We start from the raw sequence: 11,765 nt of genomic DNA, 5'->3' as shown, positions 1-11,765 counted from the left end.
ATATTTAACATGACAAAAATACCCTTCCGTGTTAGTTTTTTTTTTTTTTAGCAGTTCATTCTTCAAAATGAACTCCAGTTAATTTCTACTTATTTTTTCAGAAATCACCTAAAAAAACAGAGTTCATTCCAGAAATGAACTCCATATAAAAAGCTAAAAAAACAGAGTTCATTCCAGAAATGAACTTCATATAAAAACCTAAAAAAAACAGAGTTCATTCCAGAAATGAACTCCATATAAAAACCTAAAAAAACAGAGTTCATTCCAGAAATGAACTCCATATAAAAACCTAAAAAAACAGAGTTCATTCCAGAAATGAACTCCTGATAAAAATCCATATAAACCAAAGTTCATTCCAGAACTGAACTCCTGATAAAAACCTATACAAACCAGAGTTCATTCATCAGAATGAACTGCTGATACAAACCTACATAAACCAGAGTTCATTACAGAAATGAACTCCTGATAAAAATAGAGTTCATTCGTAAAATGAACTCCAGCATCATCAACTTCATCTTCTTCTTCGTCTTCAACAGCAGCAGAAATTCATCTTTAACACGAGCAGTAAACATCAGTTTCAAAGATCTTCAACAACAAAATCAAGATCTTCAACATCAAAATCATCATCATCTTTATCATCGTCAATAACAAGATCTTTATCATCAAAATCAAGATCTTTGTCATCTTCATTCGTTTGCATCATCATCTTCTAAAGAAAACATAGTTCATTTCCAGAATGAAGTTCATCAAATTCATCATCTTCAACAGTTTCAGCAGCAGTGATGAAGAAGAACATAAATCTTCGTCGTTTTCATCATCTTCATCGTGTTCATCATCATCTTCAACCACAACAACATCAAAACAGGGAGAAAAACGAAGTTCATTTCAAGAATGAACTTCATCAAATTCATCATCTTCAACATTAGCAGCAACAGTGACGAAGAAGAACATAAATCTTCATCGTTTTCATTATCTTCATCGTGTTCATCATCATCTTCAACCACAAACAGCATCAAAACAGGGAGAAAACACAAAATCTTTGTCAAAAAATCGTCGTCTTGTTCATCATCTTGATATACTCATGACGTTTATCATCTCTGCAAATCGTATTCATCATCTCTGCAAAATCAAAACCCTAGAACTCACACAATCTTCATTGTTTATGCAGCAGCAGGACAAGAAAAAGGAGGAGAAAGAAAGTAGATCCGAAAATATGGAGGTGAGAGAAAATATATCTGAAAATAATATCTTCTCTCTTGATAATTGACTATATATATCATATGGTGACGTCATGGATGATGTAATGGTCCCAAAAGGGTATTTCTGCCACTACAAGATGACATTTACATCATCCATGACGTCACCCTAGGACCAAACTATAATTTATATTATCAAATAGGACCAAACAAACAATTGACTAGGCCAATTGGACTAGACTCTCTCTAATATATTATTCTTATGACCAATTGGTATTTCCTTGTTCAATTAAAGATATTCATTTTTTCCCTCTTTTTTTTATAAGAAATTAGACCAAAATCAAAGCTAATTGAAACAGTCTATCTAGGATTAAGCATCCTAGTACCATCTGTGTAGCTAGGGAAATACAGAATCCAGTTGTAATCAGGATTATTACAGAATTCCTGAATCAAAGAGTTTAAACTATCGTCAGTCCATTTGGAGTTGATGACATTTCGATCACACATTTTAGAGATGCTTGCCTCTAAGAAATGGTCTGATCTATTGACCAAATTAAAAGATAAAGCTTTGAAGTTGCATAATTGTAAGTTCTGGTTTTCAAACTGATTGCTATTGTTGAATCTTTCCTCCCTGGCTTTCACATATAGATCAATAAGCAGCTTTAATGTCGGTCCACAGTCGCTTTGAAATTCAATGTCGTGTCCTGAAAGCTCCATTGCCCATTGAAAAGCAGCTTCAACTCCTTCTTGTTCTAACAGCTCTCTAGAGTTCCATCCTGATGAGTTTCCTCTGGCTTCCTTGCAGTTGCCTGCATCATCAATTAGTGTTAAGCCAATAGCTGAGTCACAATTTTCTGGTAACATAGAGATAGCTATACTAATACGATATCTAAAATAGCCTGGAAAGTGCCAACAATTTATGGGAGTAATTTTAAGGTCAGGGTCATTCAGTGGATTATAATATAGACTTTGGTTTATGTTGTAGTTAACATTCTGTATATAGTTAGATGAATTTAGGTATTTTACTATCGTGTTGGCAGTTTGCCAGCTATTCTGATCTTCATTTTCGAAAACTTTATTACAACGAGCCTTCCATATGTGCCAGTTAATGGTGCTACATAATTCAGCCCAGCCTATGAAGCTGTTGTCTCTCTTTTTATCTCTAAACCAACTATCAATCCAATCGTGACAAGTAATGGTTCCATTTTTAACATAGTCCATCTGAAAATTCAGATGGTTCCGAACTTGCGAGGCAAATTGACAGTCCAAAAACAGATAAGAGAGTGATTCATTGAAGTTGTTACACAGTTTGCAGGTGGTATTAATGTTTGGAACTTTAGCCGCAACTCGCATACTAGTGGGAAGAATGGAGTTGGCTATTTTCCACATGAACATTTTTATAGAAGGGGAGGCTTTGAGTTTCCAGATTTTACTCCAATCAGTGCTAGAAACTTCACTGTTGTTAAGTTTGTTATACAAGGATTTTACAGAAAATTGTTTATTACTGGTTAAGTTCCATACAACTTTATCTTCTACGTTACTGGTAGGGATAGGGATGCTTTTTATTATGCTAACAGTGTGGTTGTCGAAACATCTTTCAAGTTGAGAGGTATCCCAGACTTTATCATTTGTAATCAAATCGCTAACAAAATTTAGATTAGCGGTATCTATATTAGGTTTAGCTATTGGAGGTTTAACATTTGGTATCCAAAAGTCATTCCATATGTTGATTTTGTTTCCGTTTCCTAAAGACCAGAAGCAGTTAGTCTGCATTATGCCAATACCGCTTTTAATCCTTTCCAAAGCCAACTATCAGTTCTTTTTGGTGTAGGATCAAGGTGCATTATGTCAGAATTAGAGGATAGTAAACAACTTTTAGGATCGAGCCCCATAAGGAGTCCGGATCTTATTGAAGTCTCCATCCCAACTTAGCTAGCATTGCTTTGTTAAAAAGCTCAATGTTTTGTAGACCTAAACCTCCATTTTCTAAGGGATTCCAGAAACTATCCCAGGCTTTAAGGTAGGTTCCTTTCGGGTTTTCGATATTTTTGCCACACCAAAAGTCTCGTTGTATTTTGTTAATGTTTTTGCAGATTTTTTTTTGGGAGTTTAAAGCAAGACATATGGTAAATGCTCATAGACGAAGTAACAGATTTAATCATAACAGTTTTACCAGCAGAATTTAGATTTCTTTTTTGCATACCAAGAAGCCTAGTCTTCACTATTTCAACTACTGGTTCGAAACACTTAATTTTGGATCTATGTGTAAACAGGGGGGACCTAAATATTTATCTTCCAAGGATATGGTTTTTATGTTCATGTTTGTTTGGATGCCATTCATTATTTCAGCATCAGTATTTGCACTAAAGAAAACCTCCGATTTGTTTAGATTTATTAGCTGATCCAAGGCCTTGCCAAAGTCAGAAAAAAATTTCACTAAATTGTTGTTGGCTTGAGAATTAGCTTCGCAGAAGACTAAGCAGTCGTCTGCGAAGAGAAGATGTGTTATTGAGGGAGCATTTTTAATTATCTTGTGACCTTTTATCAAATCTAAGTTTTCAGCATGAAGGATAGTTCTGGTCGGAGCTTCCATACAAAAAAGGAATAGTAGGGGGAGAGTGGGTCTCCCTGTCTAAGTCCTCTTGTAGGTTTGAAGAAACCGCAAGGCGATCCATTCAAGAGAATGGACAGATTTGTAGTCGATATGCATTGGTATATGAGATGGCACCAGTTGTCAGAAAAACCCATTTTTCCATTATTCTTATGAGAAAGTTCTATTCGACCCTATCAAATGCTTTAGACATGTCAACTTTTAAACCCATTAGACCTTTTTTCTTTCTCATATTGTGAAGTAATTCGTGAGCCACAGTTGTGTTGTCAGATATCTGCCTTCCCGGAATGAAGGCAGATTGGAAAGGTGAAATAAGCCTATTCAACAAGGGTTTCATTCTGTTAGCAAGAATTTTAGAAATCACTTTGTAAATCGTGTTACACAGGGCTATTGGTATGAACTCAGCTGCTGTAACAGGTTTAGGGACCTTGGGGATTAGAGAGATAAATGTGGAATTTAGTTCTTTTAAGATGTATCCAGTCCTAAAGAAAGATTGGATCAATTGGATAAGTTCAGGTCCAATTGTGTCCCAGTTTTTTTTGAAAGAATGCCGGTGGGAAACCATCTGGTCCTGGACTTTTATTGGGTTCCATCGCGAAGAGAGTATTTCTAATTTCGATATCAGTTGGACTAGATTCTAAGAATCTGTTATCCATGTCGTTTAAGCTAGTAGGTATAAGATCGATTAGGTCTTCATCCATAGATGGGTTTACTGTGGTAGCTATGGTTTTGAAATGTTGCGAGAGACAATTAGCTATATCTCTCTTTTCCTGAAGCCAATCACCGTGTTGGTCCCTAATGGTATCTATCTTATTTCTTCTATATCTCTGTCTGGCTGAGTCGTGAAAAAATTGAGTGTTTCTATCTCCTAAAGCTAAGTGTTGTTTTTTGCTTTTGATTTTCCAAAATTCTTCTTTTGTATTATACCATTTGGTTAGTTCTAAAGTAAGTTTTTTCATTTCTCTAGCTTTTGTATTGGAAGTTAAGTTCTGATTCGCTTCATCAAGTTTTTGTTTTATGTTTGTTATGTTGGTGTTTATGTTGCCAGAAGTTTCTTTATTCCATCTGTTAAGACTGTGTTTAACAGATTTAAGTTTTCTTGTATAACAGTAAGCAGCAGAGCCATTAGTATTAGTAGTCCAAGCATTGTCTATAATGGTTTTACATTGTGGGGGATTCATCCACGGCCCAAAGTATTTGAAAGGTTTTGCCCCATCGTGCCAGTTCACGTAAGTGCTTAGACAGATTGGTACTTGGTCAGAGATTAGAGGATCTAGATGGGTTAAGTTGCTGTTAGGAAAAATATTTAACAACTCATTATTCGCTAGAGCTCTATCTAGTCGCTGTTCCGTAAAGTCATTATCATTTCTTCTGTTGTTCCAAGTGAATGGGTACCCTGTGAAGCCTAGGTCATGTAAATCTAGAGAATGTAAGAGCTCGATGAAATTGTTGGCTTCAGATTGATTGAAAGGGAATCTACTTTGTTTTTCAGATTCATGTAGCATTATGTTACAATCTCCTATTATTATCCATGGTTCTGTGATAGTAGAAGCCATGCTTCTTTTCATGTTCCAAGAATCAATCTTATTAGGCCTGTAGGGGATTCCATAGAAGCCCGTAATTATCCAGTGTGAGTTTATTGTTTGGTCGAAGACTCTAGCATTTATTTGATTATCAGTATAGTCTAGGATGGTTAAGTTAACGTTGTCTTTCCAAGCTAGAATAAGGCCTCCTGCTGTACCCCTAGGTGGGACTATCCAGTAGTTGTGAACATTTATTTTTCTGAGGATTTTTTCTACATTATCAGTTTGTTGCTTGGTTTCAGAAATGAATATAATGTCTTGATTTTCTCTGTTTAGCAGATCATGTAAACTAGAGTATGTCTCAGGTTTATAGAAGTTTCCAAGTCCTTGGCAGTTCCAAGCTATCGTCTTAAGGAACTGCCAAAAGTAAGATACATTGGGATAAACTAGTTTTCCTAAGATGAGAATAATGTAGAATTGTCTTGAGAGAACTGGGAATCTAATACTCATACATACAGTTTTATTAGCTACATCAACCAACAAAAAGATACAAACCCCCTCAGAAACTAATATAAGAATGGTATGGTTTTAATTTCATGCTTAAGTATGAGTCTAGAACTATCCTTCAAACTATCATAACAGACATTTAATATTATGATAAATGTGACTCTAATGTTTGGTCCATACATTGTGTTTTTCATGTTAAGAATCAGAGAGATATGAATAGACAGAAATTTAAACATTGGGAGCTTTAGGGTTACCTCGTTCGCGAAAGTCATGAAAGAATCAACCTGATTTAGAGCTATTCCTTCAGGTTCTAAAGTAGTTGTAGAAAATTACTTGGGTTGACTGTTCAAGTCTCCATTAGAATTGAGATTTACCTGAGTATTGATCTTTTTATTCTGGATGAAAGGGGGTTCCTCCGCTGTTGTTTCCATCGCCACTATGTCAAGTATCCTTGTTCCCACTCTTTCTGCAAGAATTTCAGTCTTGGTCCGCTTTGCAATTGTTGGTTTTCTTGTACAAATCTGTCTAGATTCCTCATACTCACCCGGCAACAAGTTGTAATCTCTTACATTTTCAGAGAAGCAGTTCATTTTGGCTGAAATCCACAGAAACATATGTTTTACTTTTTTCTTCACAGAAGTATTAGGTAGTCTCCTAATTCTCCAACGGTGGTGAGAGTTGCAAAAATTACTAGAAAAATTCATGAATCCCCAAATTAGAATAACCCCTGAATGGGACACCAAAATTAAGGGTTAAAAAATTAGGAGAGACAATAATCAAAATAGGGAACAGGGTGCAAAGCAAACGATTACAGGGGTTCTAAAATTAAAGGGGTTCTAAATAGCAGAACAAATTAAAGGGGTTCTAAATTTCGACGAATCAATCGATCCCTGGTATAGATCTGAGCAAGTTTTAAATGATAGGAAGATCCACACATTTCAAAAATCAAAACAGAAGAAATAGGCAATTTAAGAACTAGGTCAGATAAAAATTCTAAGAAAAATCTATTAATCAGCAATTGAAGGACTAGAGCATGAACAGATTAACAGATAGATGAAAATCGAAGGAGAAAAGACTGAAAAGAGGACTAAGAAGATGTCAATCGCCGCTGTAAAAGCCGTATGCAATCCGGTGTTGATATTATCCCTACGAATCTTAATAATCTTAAAATTTCACGGTCTTCAGAGTCTTGGTAGCCGATAACTAAAGGTGTCTTCTGTGTCTTAGTAGTAGGGCTGCACAACGGGTAGGGTGGGTAGGATATGGCCTATACCCGCCACCCTACCCGTTTACCAACGGTTAAGAAAATCTTTATACGCCACCCTACACGCCAAATAATGGATAGGGTAGGATACGGTTAAAAAACTGGCGGGTAGGGTAGGGTTGACGGGTAGGAGTAGGGTATATGCACTTGTAGGTAGGGTGGGTAGGATATGACCTATATCCGCCACCCTACCCGTTTACTGGCGGTTAAGAAAATCTTTACCCGCCACCCTACCCGCTAAATAGTGGATAGGATAGGATACGGTTAAAAAACTGGCGGGTAGGATAGGGTTGGCGGGTATGGGTAAGGTATGTGCACCCCTGCTTAGTAGCCGATAACTTCATGGTCTCTGAACGGTGTCTTAGAAGCTTTCGAAATTGGTATCAAGGGAGTCTTAGAAACCAAAAGATAGGTAGATGATTTCGTAACTGATTAACAAGAGTCTGAGAAACATTTGGGTCATTAAAACTTGAGGAATTATTTCATTAAATTTGGTTTCCGGTGACCATCACCGTCAGAGGCGGTGGTTACTGGCTATATTTTGGTGGTGGCCGGCTTGTGATGGTTGTTTAGAGGTGGCTCTAAAATCGCACTTTAGAGCCAGAGAGAGAGAGGAAAGAGGTTGTTTAGAGGTTATTGTTTAATTCCAAAATGAGTAGCTAATTCTATGGAGACTAAGGTGAGGGAGGAAACCGTGCGACATAAATGTTTGGTAATCGCATGTTAACTAGAAATAACCCATACCATAACGGCGCCCCATGAGATGGAATAATTTTTGGTTATAATAATTTTAATAGTTTCCACACATTTTGAGGCATAATTCGACTCATGAGAATTTGTACACTGAAAATTTTAATCAAAATAATTATAAATTCAGACGCTTAAATAATAGTTTAATAACACCTCACGATATTCAGACTTAAAATAATAGTTTTCGATATTCCTCAGGATATTATGTTGATTCAAAGTAGTAACTTCCTTGGTTGCCATGAAATCAAACTCTTCCTATTTTCTTGCAACACGAAATTGAGTGCTGCAGGTTTGTGTCGTGTGATTTTCCTTGTTAGCTGTTTGATTAGGGCTGAACATGGTTTCGGTTTTCCGCTGGAACCGGACCAAACCATACCAATTAGGAAGAAACCAAACCGAACCATTTACTAATGGATTGGTTACGGTGTAGAAAGTGGGAAACCGATAGTGTTGGTTTTGGTTTGGTTTGACCTCTAAAACCGAACCAAAAATCATTGGAAAACCGATTAATTTTTAAACTTAGTTTCTACCGTCGATTTACAAGTATTAGATTCTACCCATTGATTTAGAAGATAAATAGAAACCCTAAATATAATATTTCATTATGATACTCTCCCTCTTTCTCCTTCTCTCAGTCGCCTCCCTTCTCCACCCCCAACTACAGCTGCTGCTACTCGACTTTTTTCTTCCCGTCTTCCTTCTTTTTTATTTGTCAATAACTAAATTAAGATATATTATATATATTCTTTTGATCTCTAGAATTAGAGTAAGCTTTAACTATTCTTGATTTTTTTTTTGTCTGTAAATTTGTGTAAACCAATACTATCGGCAACTACGATTTTTTTATCTGTAAATTTGTGTATTTTTTTTTTTTTGGTTTGACATAATTATTGGTTAACCAAAAACCACTGGGACAAACCGAAACCAACTGGAACCATTTAGAAACCGAACCAATGGTTAATGGATTGGTTTGGTTTAGATTTTTAGAAACCAATAGTATTGGTTTCGGTTTTGGTTTGGCTAGAAACCGAACCAAAACCGACCATGAACAGCCCTATGTTTGATCATTGCGAGTGCCCTTAACAGAAAGTTGTTGTGTGCCTAGATCAAAAGTGTCGACCGTTATTCACTGGCTAGTAGAGAATCAGTGAGGGTTTGACACTCTTCCATTCTCGATTAGTTGATTAGCTTAGGGTTTCTCTTTCATCTTAGTTGCATTTAAGCTGTAAGAAATTATTTGGGGAAAACTAAGAAATGAATTATTGAGTGTTCTTGGATGCTGCGGCAGAGTTACTTGTTGTTTCCGATTTAATTCCGTTCAAACTCAGTCCTAATTGTTATTAATCGTACTAGGACAGTACAATTGGTATTCAGAGTCGTTCCTTCCTATCACCAAATTTTTTTTCTCACCATGGTTGCTCAAACTTGTAAGGAGCTTACTGATGCATCTAATAAACACCAGGCTCAGATCAACAAAATTCAACTGGATTCGATGCTTACTAAAGATGAGTTCGAAAGCAGGATGAAAGCTAATTTTGAAGCTCAGTTGTCAATTTTGACAAAAACAATTCAATCTGAGATGGGAAATCTTCGTTCAACCAAAAATTTTGAACAAGGTGACAATAGTGGAGCTACGGGTAATCAAGCTGGTTTTGCTGATGATGGTGATGGACATCGTTTCCAATCTTACTTAGGTGGCCGTGATTTTCACCACCGTCCACCAAAAATGGATTTCCCATGTTTTGATGATGAAAACCCCAAGAGCTGGATTAACAAATGTGAATATTACTTCCAGATGCAAGTTGTGGCAGAATACAACAAGGATGGAATGGCAGCCATACACCTTGATGGCAAGGCAGGTAAATGGTTTGAGAATTTCCGTTTGAATAAACACCATATCTCATTGCCAGAACTAGCTGAGAGTATTTGCTCTCATTTTGAAAACCCTGATCATGATAATATAGTTGGTATCTTTAATAAATTAGCTTAACTGACCACTGTTGAAGCATATTTTGAAGAATTTGAGTATTACAAGGCCTTACTGCTAAGTGTTCATAAGGATTTTCCTGAATCTTATTTCATTGCTAGTTTTATTGGTGGCTTAAAGGAGGAACTAAGAAATTCAGTGCTCATGTTTGATCCTAAAACACTAATGAATGTTTTTTCACTTGCAAGAGAAAACATTACTTCTCCAACATAAAGCACCTAAACCCACCAAAAAAAAAATTCTCCCTCTTTCAGTACCTCCAGACCATTTCCACAAACCCTCACTCCTCCTAAATCCACTTATACACCTTCTCCTTCATCTGTTCCACAGCCCATTCCTAAGCCTAACCAATCATTACCATTCAAAAAGCTTACTCCTGAGCAGGTGCATGCAAGAAAATCTCAAGGCCTATGTTTTAATTGTGATGAAACATACAGAAGATGACATGTTTGTAAAAAACAATACTTATGTGTGTTAAAAGGAGAAGAAGCTGAAGAAATTTCTGATGCTGGCTTAGATACAGAATATGAGACTGATGAGGAACCACTGGTGGAAAGTGACATGGTCATCTCACTCAATGCTCTGACTGGTACTAGCTCAGATGATACAATCAGAATTCCTGGGTTAGTCAAGAAGAAAAGCATCTCCATCCTAATAGATACTGGCAGTACCCACAGCTTCATTGACTCTAGCCTAGCCAAAAGCTTACAATGTCCCATTGAATACACTGCTAGTCTCCTAGTCACTGTATCTAATGGAGATTAAACTGTCAGTTCTGGTATTTGTTCTAAACTGGATTGGTCAATGCAGGGTGATAGCTAAGGAATTAAACCTAAAACTATGGTTATATTTACACCTTCAAGTGCACAGGATCTAAAGTAGAAAGTGAATAAGCAGGGGTTTGTCCACAGGGACTTGGAGGGAGCTATTGTTGTTTTCCTAGAGATTTTTGTGTTGTGTTAAAACACAACTGAGATGTTTTGGTGTAACTGAATTAGTGACAGAAAGTAAAGCAAGGTAACAGGGTACTAAGGCTTCAAATCCACCATTTTACCTATGCTAAGGAAATCTCAGTTCAATACTGCTCTTGTCCCTTGTTAGTTATCAGTCAGCTTCTAGGCTTTCTGACTAACTAGATGGCAGTGGAGGTTCTATGCCTGCTGCTCATCAAAGGGTTGGGTTAGAAAGGAGGATAAAGGCACTAAGATAATTCTAAACCTTGTGATAGTTGGGGCTCTCACACTGCAACTACCCGCAGAGAAGCCACTTAGGTGTTTTAACAACCTAAAGGATGTTCTTTGATTAAGACTATCCTAAACATTTCAGCACAACAAGCACAATATCTAGCTTGGATTGAATTAGCAGAAGCATCATGATTTCATCTCCCCCTTAGCAATTAAACTAGAACATGATGAATTGAACAACTGAAATTTAAAATGAACTGATATTGAAAACAAAATTAACAGCTGAGGTCCTGGCTATTCCAGGCCTCTTGGTGGTGCTCTGGCTAGTCCAGGCATGAGTTCTAATCCTCCCACACATCCCCTATTTATACATGCAACATCAAAATATCAAAATCCCCAAAAATTAGGGTTTCACCTAAATCGAAATTAAATCATACCAACTCTCTGAAATTTGATTTTGATTTCGACCCATCCCTCTTGTGCGTCTCCTACATCTCCTGTTGCTTTCAATTTGCGTCTTTAGCTTAACCTAGTTTACCATTTGTACACGCCTAGGGTTTCATAGAGCCGTGTAAAAATGGAAAAGTAGACAGCTAAGAGAAGGGGTATGTGATGATGGGTGTGGAGCGGTGTACGTGGTGATTATGGTGGTGGTTGAGGAGTTGGTGGCGGACATGGGTGTAGCAGGTGTAGGAGCAGGTGGTGGAGGTTGCTGTGAAGAAGAAAGGAGAATAGAGGAAATC

At 36.9% G+C, this 11,765-nt stretch overlaps 1 protein-coding gene across 3 annotated transcripts; it reads right to left on the bottom strand.

Annotated features, from left to right (window-relative positions):
- Positions 1 to 1,480: 1,480 nt before the first annotated feature.
- On the bottom strand, positions 1,481 to 7,022 carry LOC113301271. Of its 3 annotated transcripts, XM_026550030.1 has the most exons (3): positions 6,212 to 7,022; positions 6,092 to 6,121; positions 1,481 to 2,005 (listed from the first exon to the last, which is right to left on the bottom strand). In XM_026550030.1, exons 1-3 carry the CDS (start codon positions 6,539 to 6,541, stop codon positions 1,949 to 1,951), a joined length of 417 nt encoding a protein of 138 aa, XP_026405815.1. In that variant the 5' UTR covers positions 6,542 to 7,022; the 3' UTR covers positions 1,481 to 1,948. The 3 variants fall into 3 exon arrangements, with proteins under 3 accessions (XP_026405815.1, XP_026405814.1, XP_026405816.1); XM_026550029.1 differs by having other exon boundaries at positions 1,481 to 6,121; XM_026550031.1 differs by lacking the exon at positions 6,092 to 6,121.
- Positions 7,023 to 11,765: the final 4,743 nt, after the last annotated feature.

This window comes from Papaver somniferum, chromosome 8 (assembly GCF_003573695.1).
Source record: "Papaver somniferum cultivar HN1 chromosome 8, ASM357369v1, whole genome shotgun sequence".
Classification (NCBI taxonomy): Eukaryota; Viridiplantae; Streptophyta; class Magnoliopsida; order Ranunculales; family Papaveraceae; genus Papaver; species Papaver somniferum.
Note: the sequence above shows the minus strand (reverse complement) of the source record. Positions and strands in the feature narration are given on the sequence as shown.